At 38.7% G+C, this 18831-nt stretch overlaps 1 protein-coding gene across 4 annotated transcripts in view; it reads left to right on the plus strand.

The window, feature by feature from the left end:
• The window catches only part of arid2 (AT-rich interactive domain 2), a 100704-nt gene that overhangs the window by 19663 nt on the left and 62210 nt on the right, over positions 1-18831 (plus strand). For all 4 annotated transcript variants that reach the window (XM_080191245.1, XM_080191248.1, XM_080191246.1 and 1 more), the window contains exon 4: positions 14654-14787. In XM_080191245.1, the coding sequence (XP_080047371.1) occupies positions 14654-14787 (134 nt within the window). The remainder of the gene's footprint in view (positions 1-14653; positions 14788-18831) is intronic.

An 18831-nucleotide genomic window follows, 5' to 3' on the forward strand; every position in this document is an offset into this window, starting at 1 on the left:
AAGTTCCACATAACCGCCTGAGTTATGGGCCTGCCATTTAGCATTAAAACTAGGCGGATGTCCTTATTAATGGACATGAGTGTTTTAGCCTGCTTAATTAGCGATCCACCCGCTTCTGTTGCTGCTTCAAGTATCCCTCCAAAAGCGGTGGGTCCAACACCATCCTGCCATTTAAGTAGACAGGTCAATGGATTTGGAAATTTCCTAACTCGACTGTACTGTCTCTTGGGAGTAATGAAGTTTGCTCAGAGTTGATGTTGAGAGTATTGACAACATTTTAAAAGGGTATAGCACTACCATTTTATATGCAAATGCATACAACAAAGTACACACGCAGTTGCTGTAAGCAGCAGCAATTGTATATGTTATCTTGTACCTGTGTATCTCCTTTACTTCTATGTAACAACTTGGCTGGTATCTGACATTACAGAGGCTCTAACTTGAACTACACCACCATAACGCTTGGTGGCCAGAGCTTGCATTGGCTTTCAATTTCTTTTTAACTATATGAAGTGTCTACAATAGTAATATTCTTTTAACAGTTAGTTATTTAAAATTTCTGTCATAATGCCATCAACCAGACTTAGAGGTCTAACAACCACAACTGTCATTAGTATAGCACCTTTAATCTAAATTGGGAGAAAGTCCAGGGAAGGCAATCCCGTGGAGAGATTTGAATGTTCAACTGCAATCAAAACTGTTATTTGTCTATTTATTTTTCCTCAACTGTGAAAAGTAAATAGTTATTGCCGTAGCTAAAAAGTGGTTTAATATCTTCCCATTTATTCCTCCAGCACATTGTCCACCCACCCAAATGTAAGACTTGAACAGTCAAATATTATGTTACCTCACCCTAACTGCCCTCTCATCCAGTTAGTCATGTTCAGTATCTCACGTCATAACTTGTATCTTCTCATACACATTGATATTGAGTGTTGCTTCACTGGTTGTATTTGTGACTGGGCAACTCTGTTATAATGTCTCTTTTGCAGATAGTTTGCCCATGTTTGCAAGGGGACATACTGTTGGCTGCCTGTTTATTGTTGGAAACATCCTGACTTGGAAATATGTTGCCATTCCTTTACTGTCACTGGGTCAAAATCCCCCCTTACAGTGCTATGGGTATACCTACATCACAGATTGCAGCATACAATCATAGAATAGAATCCCTACAGTACAGAAAGAGGCCATTTGGCCCATCAAGTCTGCACCAACCACAATCCCACACAAGCCCTACCCCAACATACCTATATATTTTACCCACTAATCCCTTTAACCTACGCATCTCAAGACACGAAGAGGCAACTTTAACATGGTCAATCAACCCAGCCCACACATCTTTGGACTGTGGGAGGAAACCAGAGTACCTGGAGGAAACCCACACAGACACAAGGAGAATGTGCAAACTCCACACAGACAGTGACCCAAGCCAGGAATTGAACCCAGGTCCCTGGAGCTGTGAAGCAGCAGTGCTAACCACTGTGCTACCGTACCGCTCAAGTTCAAGAAGGTGGTGTACCACCACTTTACCAGAATAGTTGGGGTGAAGTAGCCAAGCCTGTAACTCATGAATGTTTAAAAAAATTGCTGTTTTTAAATTATTTTTGTAACATTCATAAAGCTAAGCGATTACAATGCTATATAGGATTATGATTGCCAAGATTGGATAAATATTAGAAAGGTACAAGCTTTGTGTTAAGTGACTTTCTCAACTTGTACATCAAGTACTTCCCCATTCAATTTCTATTCAAGTATTTTTATATAAAACTGGGTCAGTTACAAGAGATTGCTGTAATATATTGGTTTAAATACAAGATAAAATATTCCCTTGTGAAAGTTTGTAGCTGTGGTAATTTCTATATGGCAATTTATTGATTCACACTTTGAGGCCTGATGCATCAAAGTATATTGAGCTTCCATCTTTTTAGATTTAAAATGACTTGAATTGCTTCATTTGTGTTACTTGAACTTTATTGTTATTTTAGTACAGTGCTGGGGAGAAAAAATATTCTAGAGGGATCAAAGGTAAAATCTATTTGATTGGAGCTAAGAAACAATAGTGGAACTGTGACACAACTAGGTATATCATTATCGGCCAATAACTAGTGGAAAAGAAGGGAACAAATTTGAAAAGAAATAATGGAGTGGTGTAAAAATCATAGAATAGTGGTAATGACAGACTTTTAATTATCCTAATAAAGGCTGGTATAGTAATGGTGGAGAGGGTAGAGTTGAGGAAGATTTTTTTAAGTGCACTTAAAAGGATTTGTTGGATTTGGTTCTAGGGAATGAGGTGCATCAAGTAAATAAATTGTCAGAGGAACATGTAGGATACAGTGGTGTAGTATTGCAAAGTTTAAGTTGGCTATGAAGAAGGAAAGAATCAATTGAGAGTAGCACAGTGGTTCGAACTGCTGCCTTACAGTACCAGAAACCCAGGTTCAATTCTAGCCTCTGCCTGTAGAGTTTGCACATTCTCCCTGTGTCTGCATGGGTTTCCTCCGGTGTTCTGGTTTCCTCCCGCTGTCCAAAGATATGTGGGTTAGGTTGTTTGGCCATGTTAAATTGCCCCTTAACGTCAGGGGAACTAGCAGGGTAAATATGCGGGGTTACAGGGATAGGGCCTGGGTGGGATTGTTGTTGGTGCTGGCATGATGGGCCAAATGGCCTCCTTTCACACTCTAGGGATTCTGTGATTCTAAAAATGATTAATTGCAGGAAGACCAGTTTCAATGGAGTGAGAGTGGATAGGGCTCAGGTAAATTAGTTTGAAAGATTAGCAGGCAAAAGTCTAACAATGCAGTGGATTACCTTTACAGAATGGACTGTTCAAGTCCAGATCAAGTTCAATCCAATGAGGGATAGAGGTAGGACAAAGAAAATGTGGGTGTGAAAATGACAGAGTGGAGCAGAAAGCATGCATATGACATGACAGGTTGATGAAAGAATGAGAACCAGCCTGAATCTCAAAAGTTCAAAGGGGGAAGTGAAAACAGAAATGAGAAATAAAGCAAGAGTTTGAAAAGAGACTGGCAGCTGACATGTACAAGGAAATCCAAAAGTTTTTCATGGATATATAAATAGTAAAACAGTGTTTAAACGTAGCAGAGAGTCTGATTTAGGGAGCAAAAAGGAGACTTGTGCATGGAAATAGAAGGCATAGCCGAGGTATCAAATAAATATTTTGGCAGCATCTTCTCCCTTGGTAAAGATAGATGAAACTTCATAGTAAAAGAATATGTAGTTGACACATGGATGGACTAGAAATTGATAAGATGTGGTCTTACAAAGATTGGCTCTATTTAAAGATATGTCACCAGGGCGAGACAGAATGCATCTGAGGATACTGGGAAGACAATCTTCTAACCCTCCCTGGATATAAAAGTTGATGCCAGAGCACAAAAGTATTGCAAATATTACAGCCTTGTTTAAAGAAGTGTAAAGATAAAGTTAGCAACTACAGGGCAGTCAGTTTAAACTCAGTGGTGGGAAAGCTTTTAGAAATGATAACATGGAACAAAATTAATGAACATTAGTGGATTAATTAAGAAAAACTAGAATGGATTTGTGAAAGGCAAATCATGTGTAATTAAATTGATTGCATTTTTGGAGGCGATGGGGAAAGTTGATGAGGTTCATGCTGGACATGGTGCACATTATCTTCTCAAAGGCATTTGATAAAGTGTCATATCACAGGGTGGTTAACAAAGTGAGACATGCTAGCCTGGATTTTGCGTGGGTAATAACATTGAAGCAGCATTTGGGGGTTCAGACATGTGCTAACTTGATAATTCCAGCCACACATTCTTATTGGTCTAAAAGGCCAATTTTATCTTTGTAGAATTTCAAATGTACACAATGTATACCACAATAGTTAAACATTCTATATTTTTAAACACAAGAAATACTTCTTAGAAGTCTTTTTATTTGAGCTGTATCTTAAAACATAGTTGTACCTTTATTTCACTATCTGAAAATTTAATTTAGAAGTGAAGGATATGAAGTGCTTTTAACTTCTCAGTTTGTTGTGTGCGTGGTTGCTGCTGCAGGCCATGGTATCCCCTTGACCTGACATCAGATTTAAGCTACTGTGCAGAAATTTTTTCTCTATTATTATACAGCCATCCTTTTGTGGACAGCTTTCTTCAAAGTAGTAGATCGTATCTTTGCTGCTAATTGCAAGAAGCTGGCCATTCTTGACCCAGTTACATTTTATTTATCTCTTGTGTTGCGTGAAATATATCCCTTCCCCGCTTCTAAAATCTAAGCTGCCTGAAAAAAATGTGAGTATGCGTTGGTATATTTTCTCAATACATTCTACGCTCTAGTCTGCTTTCAAAATCCAGGCCTTTAAATAAAAAAAGCACTAATTTTCAGTCTTACTGTTGGAAAATATTCCTGTCAGTTCAGCAGAAGGCTGAAAAGGGCAAATCTTATGACTTCTAAAAATTGCAACATTAATGATATAAACTGGTTCCAGTTAAAAACTAGAATTAAAAGATAAACTTGCATGTAAATAATGAAGACCGAGAAACAAATTTCTTTAAAAGATGCTGTATCACCTTTTGTTTTCTTGCATTTCCACCCTCAAACCAACAATATATTTTTTACATTACCTGCAGTGCCAAGCAGCACATGTTTTGGACATTACTATCAGCATCGTACTCAATTTCTACTTTTATAAGCTTATATAGCCAATCTTGAGTGTCCCAAATTTGGAGTGCTGCAGTGCTTCTTGTGCACAATCCTCATGCCATTCTCTTTCTGTCGAGAGAGACATGAACCAGCACATGCTGCAAGTCATCATGTAGTTAGTCAGATATGAAAGATGATGAGCAGAAGATAATAGAGTAGGAACAGAAGAATGATTTCACTGCGTAACTCCTAAGTGGCACTACAGTATATTTCATGCACAGTGTTTGCATTTTTCATGATTAGAGAACTTTACTCAGATTTGTTGTAAATTGGTAGTCTTGAAGATCAAAGAAAAACACAGTAATAAAAAGAGCTGTTTTTATCTACATGATTTTTTTTTAAAGCACCATTTAGGTAACCATTCAGAAAAGCTGTACGAAGACAATATTTTAGTTTATAAATGTTAAGCAGTGGCACCCTAGTTTAATGACATTATGTAAAAAATGAAGTGCATATTTGCCACATTTGCAGACTTACTACACGTTAACAAATTAAAATGATCTCATTCTTCCTTATTTGGCCACCTTTTGATTTTTGCCTAACTAAAAAGGCAAAGTACCACATGAAAAAATAAAATGTTTTTTTTCGGCGGAATGCATTTGTAACTTCCTGTGGGAAACTTGACTTTAGGCAAAATTTCAGATCAGGCCTGGTTAATGTAAGATCACATGTATCTCTACTTTAAATAGATCAGGTGTAAGCTTATGAAGAATAAGATTTAGATCCCTGTCAGCTTTAATGGGCAGGTCAGAGGTTTAAAGATCCAGGTGCTGCTCAAAGCTTGCATTACATTGAATATTCCCCACTGAGCTCCTCACAAAGGGAGTGTGGTAAGTTTGAGCCAAAAAAAGTCAGCATTGTAAGCAGTATCGTTTTGTATATTATGTGGCATAGCAGCAGGGTACAGCTGTCAGAAACTAAAAAGAACCAATGTTTTAGAAGATGAATCCTGATGGCTGTCTGGAGAAGTGGAGAAATTTGTACCTAAGCTACGCATTGTGAAAACCTAATCTGTATGTGTTGGATAAGTTGCACAATGACCCTATCTGGGGGTTGTTCCAAAGGCAGGAGAAACTGTATATGTAGCCATGCATGATTAAATTGTTATGAACATCATGCTTTGTGCATACTTGATCTGATGTAAAATTTTTTTTTATATGTTAAATTTTAATTTGTATAACAGAAATAGAATAGTAAGATATTGTAGAAGCTGGAGTAATGAACAAGCCAAGTCTGATAAGGTAATAGAATGTCGCTGATGAGGAATTTTGTTAGAGCCTGCTCCAACCCGTTTGCACCTAAGGTTTAGCCAGTTATACTAGCTCTAAGTTTGAGTAACGTAATATTAACATACATATCACACCGCAATTTGAACGATGGTGGTCTTTTAAATGAGGCATTTAACCATTTTAAACCCCTTTCAATGTGGACGGATAAAAGGAAGAGAGGAAACTTGAGACTTGCATATTAACAGTGACGGAAAGGAAAATATTGGCTGATCACAATTGCATGGGACAAGCTGAATTGACTCCTCGTGCATTAAAATATATATACACTTACCACCATTCAGATCTACTTACAACTTCTCCAATAACAAAGCAGCCAGCATCAGCCTCCAATAAAACTTAGGTAATATGTGCTGACAGGTGTAAGGTAATATTTTCCCTCCATTAACTGCAAACTTCATCCCACTTCCTGGCCATTGCCTAGGGCTGAACTAGATAGCTTGAAATGTTGATTTCATATTTCATGCTGGGCATCCAACACCCTACTTGCTTCATGACCAATACCACCTACTTCCAGTTCTGTAACATTGTTTGCTCCTATCCAGCTTCATTGTTTCTGCTTAAAAACCTCATCCATGCTTCAGCTGTGGACTTGATTATTCCAGTGATCTCTTGGCCATCGTCCCTTCACTAGTCTGAGCTAATCCAAAACTATTTCTTAACTCATTCACCTATCACTCTGTGTTCAGAGACCTACCTTGATTCCCCAATCCATTTACAATCTCTGATTTTAATCACTTTTACCATTGGTGCAATCTTCAGCTGCCTAATCTTTCAGCTCTGAAATTCTTCCTTTCCCCATAACATCTCCCATATTCCTTTTTCCTTCTTGAAGATGCTCCATAAACCTATCCATCTGTCTGTCCTAGTATTTCCTAATATGCTCAGTGTTACATTTTGATGAATAATACTCCTGGTATGTTTTGGGATGTTTGCACTTTAAAAATGCCGCATGTAGTTGAACATTAGTGACGGTTTCCAAGTGAGGAAAAACTTGCCCCATACCTTCAGTAAAAGCAGCATCAACCTCGAGTCAAGATTGGCTACAAGTTTAATTAAGCCAGTCATGTCAGCATAATGGCTACAATAGCAGGACACTTGCTCGATATGCTGTAATGAGTGGGTCATTTCCAGACTCTTCACCAGTCACAGAGGTAAAGCCTGGACATCAAACCAAGTCATGAGGTGCAGAGGCCATTAGCATCAGAACTGTACTCGACCACAATCTGTAACCTCATTTCCTGACATTACCCCCAGTCTACCAATATCACCAATCCAGGTGATCAAGCTTGGCTCAATGAAGAGTGCTGGAGGGCATGCCAGGAGCAGCATCAGCCATACCTGAAAATGAGATATGAATCTGGTGAAGATGCGATACAGGACTATTTGTATGCCAAATGGAATAAGCAGCAAGTGACGGACACAGCTAAGCAATTTGTCTGGGTACCAGATCAGAAACCTCAAAGTATATTATGAAGCCAGACTAGACCCCCAACAATTAGCTTATTTTGGCATAAATGTGAGAAAGGGATGCCTCACCTCCAGGAGTGATTTCACTGACAAATTAGGGATCCTTTGATCAAAACAAGCTTTATTTACAATAGTTTAAATATACCTCTAACAAAATAAAACAGTTTCAACTCTTAAGCAATCTTTAAACATGAAAAGAAATAACTCTTAACTTCTAACTTATTACTATTCAGTTCCAATTAAGCAATATTTCTCTTATAGACTTAAATCCCACTTTAAAAATAGTTAGCAAATCCAGGCATACTTGCTTTAAGCTTTGTTAACAGTTTCAGAACTTCCAGAGAGATTATGAATTGAGGGAAAGAGAGCTGCTATCTTTAAACAGCCCTCTCAAGCAACTGAACTCAGCTGCTTTTCTCAGCTACAAACCTAGCTCAGCCCATTTCCAGTATCGCATGACTATGTGACCCTGTGTAGCTAAATTGCCTTTCCATTACTTTAATCAAGAAGCCACCCCAAGGGTCCTCTTTTTTTTTGGTAAACAAAAATTCATCAAGTCTTCAGCTAAATAAACACCTACTTGGCTAAAATGAGTAATTATCCTCTTAGCCAGTGTCTACTACATTCCTCTCCCACAAACTGACTGTTTGTAACAAAACACTGAATCTTAAAGCAGTCTCTCCTTAAATGCAAGAAGTATTCATAGCGCAGTAGCATCACAAATTCTACAACCAACTGGTCAGATCTAAGCTCTGCAATTCTGCCACATCCAGATATGAATGGCGATGGACAGTTTAAGCAATTCACCTGGAGGAAGAAGCTGCACAAACATCCACATCCTCAATGATGGGGAGCCCAGCACATCAGTGCATGAGATAAGATTGAAGCGCTTGCATTCAGCTTCAACCAGAAGTGCCAAGTGGATGATCCATCTTGGCCTCCTTTGGAGTCCCCAGCATCTCAGTCCCCCCATGTGATATCAATAAATGGCTAAAGTCTATGGGCCTTGGACCTTGACAAAATGCTGGCAATAGTTCTGAAGACTTGTGTTCCAGAACTTGATGTGCCCTAGCCAGCTGTTCCACTACAGTTGTGGTACTAGTATAAAATTGCCCATTTGTCCTGCATGCAAAAGGCTGGACCAATTCCACCTGGCTAATTAGCACCTCATTAGTCTCCTCTTGATCATCATCTGTAATGTGATGGAAGGGGGTCATCAACAGTGCTATCAAGCAGCACTTGCTTAGTACTGATGCTCTGTTTGGGTTCCTTCAAGGTCACTCATTACAGTCTTGGTTCAAACATGGACAAAAGAGCTGAACTCCAGAGGCGAGACTGCCCTTGACGTCAAGACAGCATTTGATCAATTTTGGCAAAACTGGAGTCAGTGGAAATCAGGCGAAAAGCTCTCTGCTGGTTGGAGACATACCTAGCACAAAGGAGGATGGTTGTGGTTATTGGAGGTCAATCGTCTCAGTTTCAGGAGTTCCTCTGCATCATATCCAAGGCTCAGCCATCTTCTACTGCTTCATCAATTACCCTTGCTTCGTAAGGTCAGAAGTGGGGATATTCATTGATGAATGCACCATTTGCGACTCCTCAGATACTGAAGCAGTGTATGTCCAAATGCAACAATGCTTGGGCTGACAAGTGGCAAGTAACATTCACAACACACAAGAACCAGGCATTGACTGTCTCCAACAAGAGAGAATCTAATCATCTTGCCATGACATTCAATGGCATTACCATTGCTAAATCCTCTAAAATCAACATCCTGAGGTTACCATTGGCCAGAGACCGAACAGGACTGGCCACAATAGCAGATCAGAAATTAGGAATCCTGTGGTGAGTAGCTCAGCTTCTGACTCCCCAAAGCTTGTGCCACACATTTGGTGTACAAGTCAGAAGTGTGGTGGAATACTGTCCCCTTGCCTGGATGAGTGCAGCTCCAACAACACAAGAAACATTAAGGGCAAGACAGCCCACTTTTGGCACCCCTCCTACAAACATTCACTCCCTTCAGTGTGTGTCATCTACAAGATGCACTGCAGCAACTCACCAAGACTCCTTTTGAAAACACCTGGAAAAACCACCATTGGGATGTCCCTCTCCAAGCCACCTATCATCCTGACTTGGAAACATATCAACATTCTTCACTGGTGCTCAGTCAAAACCCTGGAACTTCCTCTCTAACAGCACTCAGTTTACCTACGCCATAAGGGCTGCAGTGGTTCAAGGAGGCAGCACACCACCACCACCTTGATGGCAGTTAGAGACAGGTAATAAATGCTGGCCCAGCCAGTAATGCCCAAATCGCAAGAATAAATTTTTAAAATTCACCCCAAATGTGGATAGGTACAATCACAACAATCGAAGCTCAACAATATCATGGCAGTGATGATTGGTGCCCCTGCCGCTGTACTCGATATCCATCACGTCTGTTATTAACTTCCATATGTATTAAGAATGCATCGCAGCGAATTACTAAGTAGTAAATTCTGTGGTCAACAGGAACTTAATTGCAGTGTCATGGGAATATCATTCCCTCCCAGTTCTCCTCAATGCATTTTCCTGCTTTGGACACATATTGACATTGTATCATGCTACTGGATCGATATCCACTAATTCCGTACCTTGTACTATATTGTGGGGGGGAACACCTTCAACATCAGTGGTATGAAAGTGCAGCCAAGTGTCAGATTCCTGGGTTAAATAGGGACAGGCAATAAATGATGCCATGCCAGTGTTGTCCATATCTTGCATGCAAATAGTAAATAAAACAAGTTACTTGTCACTCTTAATTCAAAGATACTTGATCCAAACTATTTTTATTTTTGCATTAAATTCCTACTTTATGGTGTTTTCGTCAGCTGGTAATTTTACTTGTTAATTTTCATTTGGTGCAAAAGGTGGCTTTGAATGATCAGACATATGCAATTCCACGTGCTTAGTTGAAATTGAAGTATGGCTGTAAAACATGTTTTACTGCACAAGTTTTAAAGCTTGACGAAATTTTGAGCAACAAACATTAAATGTTTTGTGTTTTAAAATTGAATAAAAGCAGAAAATGCAGTAAACACTCAGCAGGTCTGGCAGATGTGTGGAGAGAAAAAAAGTTAGCTTTTTTTTACATACACGTGTGTTCAACCCTAAACTACTGTTGAATTGCAGAAACAGTTTGAGGTTTGGAATGAAGAATATCCTACATATTAACTTAGAATATTTGATTCCAAGCAGGTGGGAACAGTATTGCCTGTGATTGGGTCAGCTGTACTTATTGAAACTTACAGCAAAGTCCATTTAGAGGAATCACTTTAGTGGAAAGTATTTAAATATTTTTTAAGATAAGTGATTGCCTTTACTTGAGAAAAGATATTTGTTTCTAACTAGTATGGAAGCTAAATATGACACGCTGATAGATGTTGCCATGGTGGCACAGTGGTTAGCACTGCTGCCTCACAGTGCCAGGGCCCTGGGTTCAATTCCTGGCTTGGGTGACTGTCTGTGTGGAGTCTGCACGTTCTCCCCATGTCTGCATGGGTTTGCTCAGGGTCCTCCAGTTTCCTCCCACCATCCAAAAGGTGTGCTGGCTTGGTGCATTGTTCATGCTAAATTCTCCTTCAGTGTACCCGAACAGGTGCAGAATTGTGGAGACTAGGGGATTTTCACAGTAACTCCATTACAGTGTTAATGTAAGCCTACTTGTGACACTGAATGCCCATGGTTGGCAATGATGAACAGAAGTGTTCCTTTCCAAATGTTAAATAATCAAAAGCATTGACATATTTTTGAAATGCTTTTATGGGACATGGGTGTTGCCTGTTGGGCCAGCATTTATTGCCTTTGAAGGGGTTGTTAAGATTCAACCACGTTGCTGTGGTTCTGGAGTCGGATGTAAACCAGACCAGGTAAGGATAGCAAGTGAATTAAATGGGATTTTGCAACAATCAACAGTGGTTTCGTGGTCATCTTAAACTTTTAATTCCAGATTGTTATTGAATTCAAATTCAATAATCTGCCTAGGTGAAGTCTGAGCCTGGGTCCCTAGACCATTGTCCTGGATCTCTGGATTACCAGTCCAGTGACAATACCACGAACCCCCTCCTATATTTTCAGACCAGCTTCTGACATGGTAATAGAGCTTTGTAGGTGGAAAAATAGGAGTCAGATGCTTGCTTCTCTTTGGAAATTACTGAATGCTTTGGAAGCACTGTGTCCTGTGTTTAGTTTTCTGAATGCTACAAATTGGTGGGTGCACTGCTGAATCACAATTTTGGCTTCATGAGTACTGCAGTCTTGGCTCTCCTTAATGCATGTGTGAGGAACCACAGCTGATTTCTTGACAATTTTCCAAGTACTCTGGTAAGAATTAAAGAATCAATGAATCAGGTTTCTTACTATCAAGAGTACATGCAATTCCTTTTTTTCATCACAGTAAATAATGCAATTGATCACTTAGGGTTCACTGATTTCCCTTGCAGCCTATTGGAAACTTTGTTTTGATTGTGACAATCAGAATTATTCCCTTTATCAGTTATTCCTTTATAATTACTTTTAACTTGTAGTATTATGTTAAATTTAATGCAAATATATGAAGGATATAATCCAACTATTATGTACACCATTCTAAAGTTTATTATACTATGGTACTTGCTTGATTTGGAATGACACTTTAAGTGCATGAAAGGTATGGATGTGTTCAGTTTATCTTCATCTTGTAACTGAAAACTAATTATATGATCTTCACACATCATTGACCGCTGAAGAAAATGATTTTGTTTTTTAAACAAAGGAGCATTAAACTTGTTAAATTCTAAAGTAATGGATATGTTGAGATTCAGAAGTGCAAGTACAATTAAATTGTTTCTCTCCATCCACATAAGTAGGTTATTGCTTAAAGCAGAGTAAAATAATTCACTCAATGAGAAGTGTATTTTGAAACTTAGCATTTACGTTACATAACACTTATCTCACTTTTCCTGGTACACGTTAATGACCTCGACCTTGGTGTATAGGCATAATGTCAAAGTTTCCAAATGATACTAAACTTGGAAGTATTGTGAACTCTTGAGCAGGATAATGTAGAACTTCAAAAGGGCACAGGCAAGTTGGTGAAATGGACAGGCAGGTGACTAATGAAGTTCAATGCAGAGAAATGTGAAGTGATTAATTTTAGTAGGAAGAACATATAGAGATAATAAATGTACAATTTTAAGAGGGTGGGTAGGATCGGAGAACCTGGGTGTACATATGCATTGAAGGTGGCAGGACAGGTAAAGAGCGTGATTAATAAAACATATAGCATCCTGGACTTTACTAGTAGAGGCAAAGAGTACAAGAGCAAGGAGATTATATTGAACAAAGAAAATTACAGCACAGGAACAGGTCCTTCAGCCCTCCAAGTCTGTACCGACCATGCTGCCCGACTGAACTAAAAGCCCCTACCCTTCCTGGGACCATATCCTTCTATTCTCATCCTATTCAAGTATTTGTCAAGATGCCCTTAAAAGTCACTATCATATCTGCTTCCACTATCACCTCCAGTAGCAAGTTCCAGGCACCCACCACCCTCTGTGTAAAAAAAAACTTGTGTTGTACATCTCCTTTAAACCTTGCCCCGCGTAACTTAAACCTATGCCCCTTAGTAATTGACTCGTCCACCCTGGAAAAAAAGCTTCTAATTATCCACTCTGTCCATGCCCCCTCATAATCTTGTAGACTTCTATTAGGTTACCTCTCAACCTCCATTGTTTCAGTGAGAACAAACCAAGCTTCTCCAACCTCTCCTCATAGTTAATGCCCTCCATACCTGGTAAATCTTTTCTGTACCCTCTCCAAAGCCTCCACATCCTTCTGGTAGTGTGGCAACCAGAATTGAACACTATATTCCAATTGCAGCCTAACTAAGGTTCTATAAAGCTGCAACATGAATTGCCAATTTTTAAATCAATGCCCCCGCCGATGAAGGCAAGCATGCCGCATGCCTTGACTACCTTCTCTACCTGCGTTGTCATTTTCAGTGACCTGTGTATCTGTATGCCCAGATCCCTCTGCCTATCAATATTCTTAAGGGTTCTGCCATTTACTGCATATTTCCTATCTGTATTAGACCTTCCAAAATGCATTACCTCACATTTGTCCGGATTAAGCTCCATCTGCCAATCTATATCTGGTTGTATCCTCTAATCCTCATCACTATCCACAAATCCACCAACCTTTCTGAGGACATTAGCTCAGTCTCAGCTGGAATATTGCATCCAGTTTTGGGTGCTGCACTTCAGGGAGAATATTCTTAAGGATGGTTAAATGCACTGACTTGAGCAGGTGTTGTAATATGGCAACGAGGGGAATTTCACAGTAACTTCATTGCAGTGTTAATCTAAGTCTTACTTGTGACTAATAAATAAACTTCACTTTTTCCAGCAATGAGGAACTTCAGTTATGAAGGTAGATTGGAGAAGTTGGGACTATTCCTTAGAGAAAAGAAGGTCAAGAGGAGATTTGATAGAGGTCTTTCAAAATCATTAGATGTCTGGACAGAGTAGATAGGAATAACTGTTGCAACTTGTGAAAGGATTGCAAGTGAGGGGACAGCTTTAAAACAATTGGCAAAAGAAACAAAAGTGATGTATTTAGGTCTAGAGTGCACTACCTGAGGATATGGGGAAGGCAGTTTTAATTGTGGCGTTCAAAAGGAACTTCGACTGTTATCTGTGAAGAAAACCTTGCAGGGCAGTGGAGAGAAGGCAGTAGAATGGCGTTAAGTGAACTGTTCATTTACAGAGTTGGTGCAGGCATAGTGGACTGACTGGCCTCCTGTGCTACGAGGTTTCTATAATCACCAGTAGTTTTGAAATTTCGGTAACACTATTATCTTCAGACACTGATGCTTTTAGAACAAGAGACTAATGATGCCAATTCTCCTGAGAATCATGCTATATTTAGCTTTGTTATATTTAGCAATTGTAAAATGTAAATTACTCAGTTGGCTCAATACCAAAGAAGAAAAATGTGCAGTAAACGATGAAGTACTTGTTCACTTTATCCAGATTAACATAAAAGTGCAATATTGACAGCAAAAAGAACATTGATTTTGTTCTGAATAGGAAAATGTATTGCTTAGTCTCATAGCTCAATATCCAACCTTGCTAATATTCATGTTGTGTACTGCTGCTTATTGATAATAACTTGATTTATTCCAGTTACCTTGAAGCTTATGAAAAGGTACATCACTTTGGGGAAGATGATGACGAGCTTAGTTCGGGTAATCAACGGGGACCAGTTCCTGTTGGTGGGGTACCTTCATCATACAGTTACCAGCAGCATATATTGTCAGGTAAATAATCATTATATTGTAATGCTGATCTAGTAGTTCTGCACTAAAATTTAAAGTTATAACTTTGCAGCTTTTATGAAAACTTCTGTGGCACTCTATAATTTCAATTGATACCACCAATCATTGGAAATTTTCAGAATTATTTCTGCAGCTGGTGAATAGCCTGGCGTTTTGAAACCTTGCTATCCTTTCATATTTCAAAGATTAAAATAAAGGCCAATAAAATGCGGCTGATGAAGGAACATTTCAGATCAAACTTTATGAAATTAATTTTTACTTTTGTGGGGATCACATCAATTACAAAATGTCAAGAATATGTTTTCAGGCAGCTATGATAGAATGTTTTTATAAATCCAAGCTTTATCTTCTACACAAAGAAAAGACTAGGAATAAATCTTATGTGACAAATGATGTACTCATTTCTTTTGAAATCTACTATTCTCACTCTATATTGTAATGTTTAGATGAGACAAAGAAAATATGTAATGATATAATTTGCCTGTTTGAGTAGTTGTTTTATCATTTGATTATCTTCAGAAAGAATTTTACTTCAATATTTTATTGTTAGCAGTTAACATGTGCATGTAACATGCAGGGGTACATCTTCCATGTTGTGGATTGGATGGCACTTCTGGGATTTTTGTCAGCTGACTGTGAGGAAACGACATGCCTGCCATGATGCACCAAATAACAGCCACAACTCCTTTCAGAATTAGATATTCCAATAATAGTATAACTATAGTTAATTATCAAGGCAAAGTACAGAAATTCTCCACTAACAGTTTCATAGGAAATTTGTTGAGATTAGCAAAATACTGCATGAATCCAAATTTTCAGAAAAGCATTTGGGGTTAAAAGAGGAAGTAATGGCCAGTAGAGCTTCTGGATTTCATGACGAGTGAAACAGCATGTGATGTCTCTTGCTTTACAGTTTAAATGTTATGTAAGCAACATAGAGCCCAATGGAGTACCAAAATCTTATTTTCACTTTTAATATTTTTATTGCCATTCAACCATCTCTCTCCATGTGGATGGCCATGTACAGCCAAATAACATATATAGAACATAGAACATAGAACATTACAGCGCAGAACAGGCCCTTCGGCCCACGATGTTGCGCCGACCAGTTACAAAAACAATGACCCACTAGCCTATACCAATCCCTTTTCGTCCATAAACCTATCCAGAGATCTCTTAAACGCCCCCAAACTAGACGCATTTACAACTGCAGCAGGCAGGGCATTCCAATCCCTCACCACCCGCTGGGTAAAGAACCTACCCCTGACATCCGTCCTGTAGCTACCCCCCCTTAATTTAAAGCCATGCCCCCTCGTGCTAGCTTTCTCCATCCAAGGAAAAAGGCTATCACTATCCACCCTATCTAAACCTCTAATCATCTTATATGTTTCAATAAGATCCCCTTATAGGTATATTGGTTTACTTCCACTCCAGTTGAGTTGGCAATTGTGCTTATCTGTGAGAAATTAGTATTCTGAATCAAGAACTGTTTTATCTCTTCCCAGTTGCACTTTGATCTCAACCAAAATTCAGTGACAGCAACTCATGCATTCATCAACATAGCTGCTCTTTTACTTAAAGGAGCTTCTTTTACTTTAAAAGTGCTCTTTTACTTATTTTGTAAATGTTTGTATATCCTCTGCATAAAAACACATCAGTGATTCAGTGAAAAGTAGTACCATTCATCAGTTCAATTAGTTATTTTTAAACTTATTTGCATCAGAGGAGATTCCCTCAGTTGTTTCTTGTGTCATACTCATCTCTGGATTTGGACACTTTGCCATAAATTGTAAGATTCATCTTCATGGGATGGGTCTTTGGAAATCTAATATTAAAATGTATGTTTTAAAATATTTACGAGTACACTTAGTAGATTAGCTACATAAATATCACTGTTTCTGTAATTTCTCTCCAACTTGCCTGCCCTACCTATGCCATACATTTGCTGTGTTTTCAGCCCAGTCAGGTAATCAAAGTGAAGTTATTTGACATGGAATGCAGAGCTGGCATATCCTGAAAATTAATTTGGTCTAAGGTGGACTAAACGGGCATGCTAGTAAACAGTACACCACTGTATTGAACTGATAAATATAAAGCAGAGCTTTAAGCAATACCCCATACTGTTTCACAATGCTAGTGGTACATTCTCCATTAGAATTATAACTGAATGTGTACAAGATCATTTAATTTAGGATCCTCCAAGCCAATTCCATTTATTTAACAGTTGTACAATTTGGAGGATGCTTGAATGAAAACAAATGAGTTCTTCCAGGGCTGAAATTGTTGCAGTGCTAGTTATAGTGCAAGCTATTGCTTAAAACTTTGATTTATTTTCATCTCTTTGGTTCTCTTTGATTTCTCATCTGCACGATGTCCCTAGGTGACATCACCCGAAAATAGTGTTAGTCAGTGCTGATGACACCCAGTTCTACCAACATTTCTCAAGGTTCCCTACCATTGCTGAATTATCAGAATACTTGTCCGACATCCAGTACTAAAAATTTGTAAGACTCAAACCATAGTTAGCACTTCCATCTCTCTCTTTGATAACTATCGGGACTTTGGAGTTGTACTTGGCCTGACTGTTTGGAACCTTGGTGTGGCATTCGATCTAGTTTTGGACCACTTTTCTGCACAATCACTACTTCCAACTCTGTAACATTGCCTGACTTCAGCTCTATCTGCTGGTAAAACCCTCATCCATGCTTTTGTTACTTCTGGACTTGATAGTCTCAATAGCTTATTGGTCAGCCTCCCTCATTCTACGCTTCATAAACTTGAGGTAACCTAAAACATTGCGTGTGTAGTAGCTTGCACCAATTCCTGTTCCTCTGTCTTTTCCACGCGCCACTGCACCCCCCCCCCCTCCACTGCTCGCTTACCTATATCAACTCCAAATCGAGCAATATCTTTATTTTAAAATACTCATTCTTGCTTTCAAATCCCTGCATTACACCTTAAAGACACTATATAGATGCAAGTTGTAGTCTTTTTTACATAAGAGCTGATTATTATTAATCAGACCAACTCGGATCTTGGCAATCTGAACTTTTTTTTTGTAAAATCAATTTGCAACTGATCTCTGGTCTTGGAACATGTGATTCAGTATACATCTTGTGCAAGATTTTAGTAGAACTTGTAGTTGGGAATTTTATCTCCACCACTGAAGGTGGGTAGAGGTAACATTTTCACTCTTGTTAGTCTGTCAGTGAGCAAAATATATAAAAAGGTAGGGTGGGTTTCAACGAAACTTGGTACACAGATAGGAATAGCCCAATGAAAAAGTGATTAGTGTTTGGCAAAGATGCATATCTGGAATTTTAACATTGGGAGATAGGGTGAATTGACCTTTTTAAAGAATGTTGTGGGTTGTTTTATTTAGAATGTCGATTTTTTTCTAAGAACGTTGTGAATTGACCTGTTATAGTGGAATTTGTCATAATTGTCAAAATGTGAACAGAATTTGCAGAGCAGGTAGTTAGATGTGGATTGTCCTGAAGGTGCTTCAATGTGATGGAAGCTGTTAATTAAAAAAATTTCATTCTTCAGCTTTGTTGTTTCAGAATATCAGCGATGAAGGGAAAAGCCTTGAGGAAGTGGTGTGTAATTATGACAGTGTTGTGGAGATACGAGCTCCACTGAGTGCCCTTTTCACTTGTTATTTTTGATTCTATTGAAGATTTGGGCGATACCTGGACAATATCAAGTCTTTGAATCATTTCAAATATACCAATTACAGATCATAAAAGCATTACAATCTAGGCAGATTACATTTTGCACATTGAACAGACCTTCCAAGTAAGAGATTTAGTGCATTAATAGGGCTTTTGCCAGGTCAAATCCACATGACCAAAATTGGAGGAAGTTTTAAGGACTTCTGAATGGAGGGCTGTGACAAGTGGTGTTCCTCAGAGATCAGTGCTGGGACCTTTGCTGTTTGAAATATATATAAATGGTTTGGAGGAAAACATAAGTGGTTTGATTAGTAAGTTTGTGGACGACACAAAGGTTGATGGATTTGCATAT

This window comes from Carcharhinus amblyrhynchos, chromosome 6, assembly GCF_965287045.1.
Source record: "Carcharhinus amblyrhynchos chromosome 6, sCarAmb.v2.hapA, whole genome shotgun sequence".
Lineage (NCBI taxonomy): Eukaryota > Metazoa > Chordata > Chondrichthyes > Carcharhiniformes > Carcharhinidae > Carcharhinus > Carcharhinus amblyrhynchos.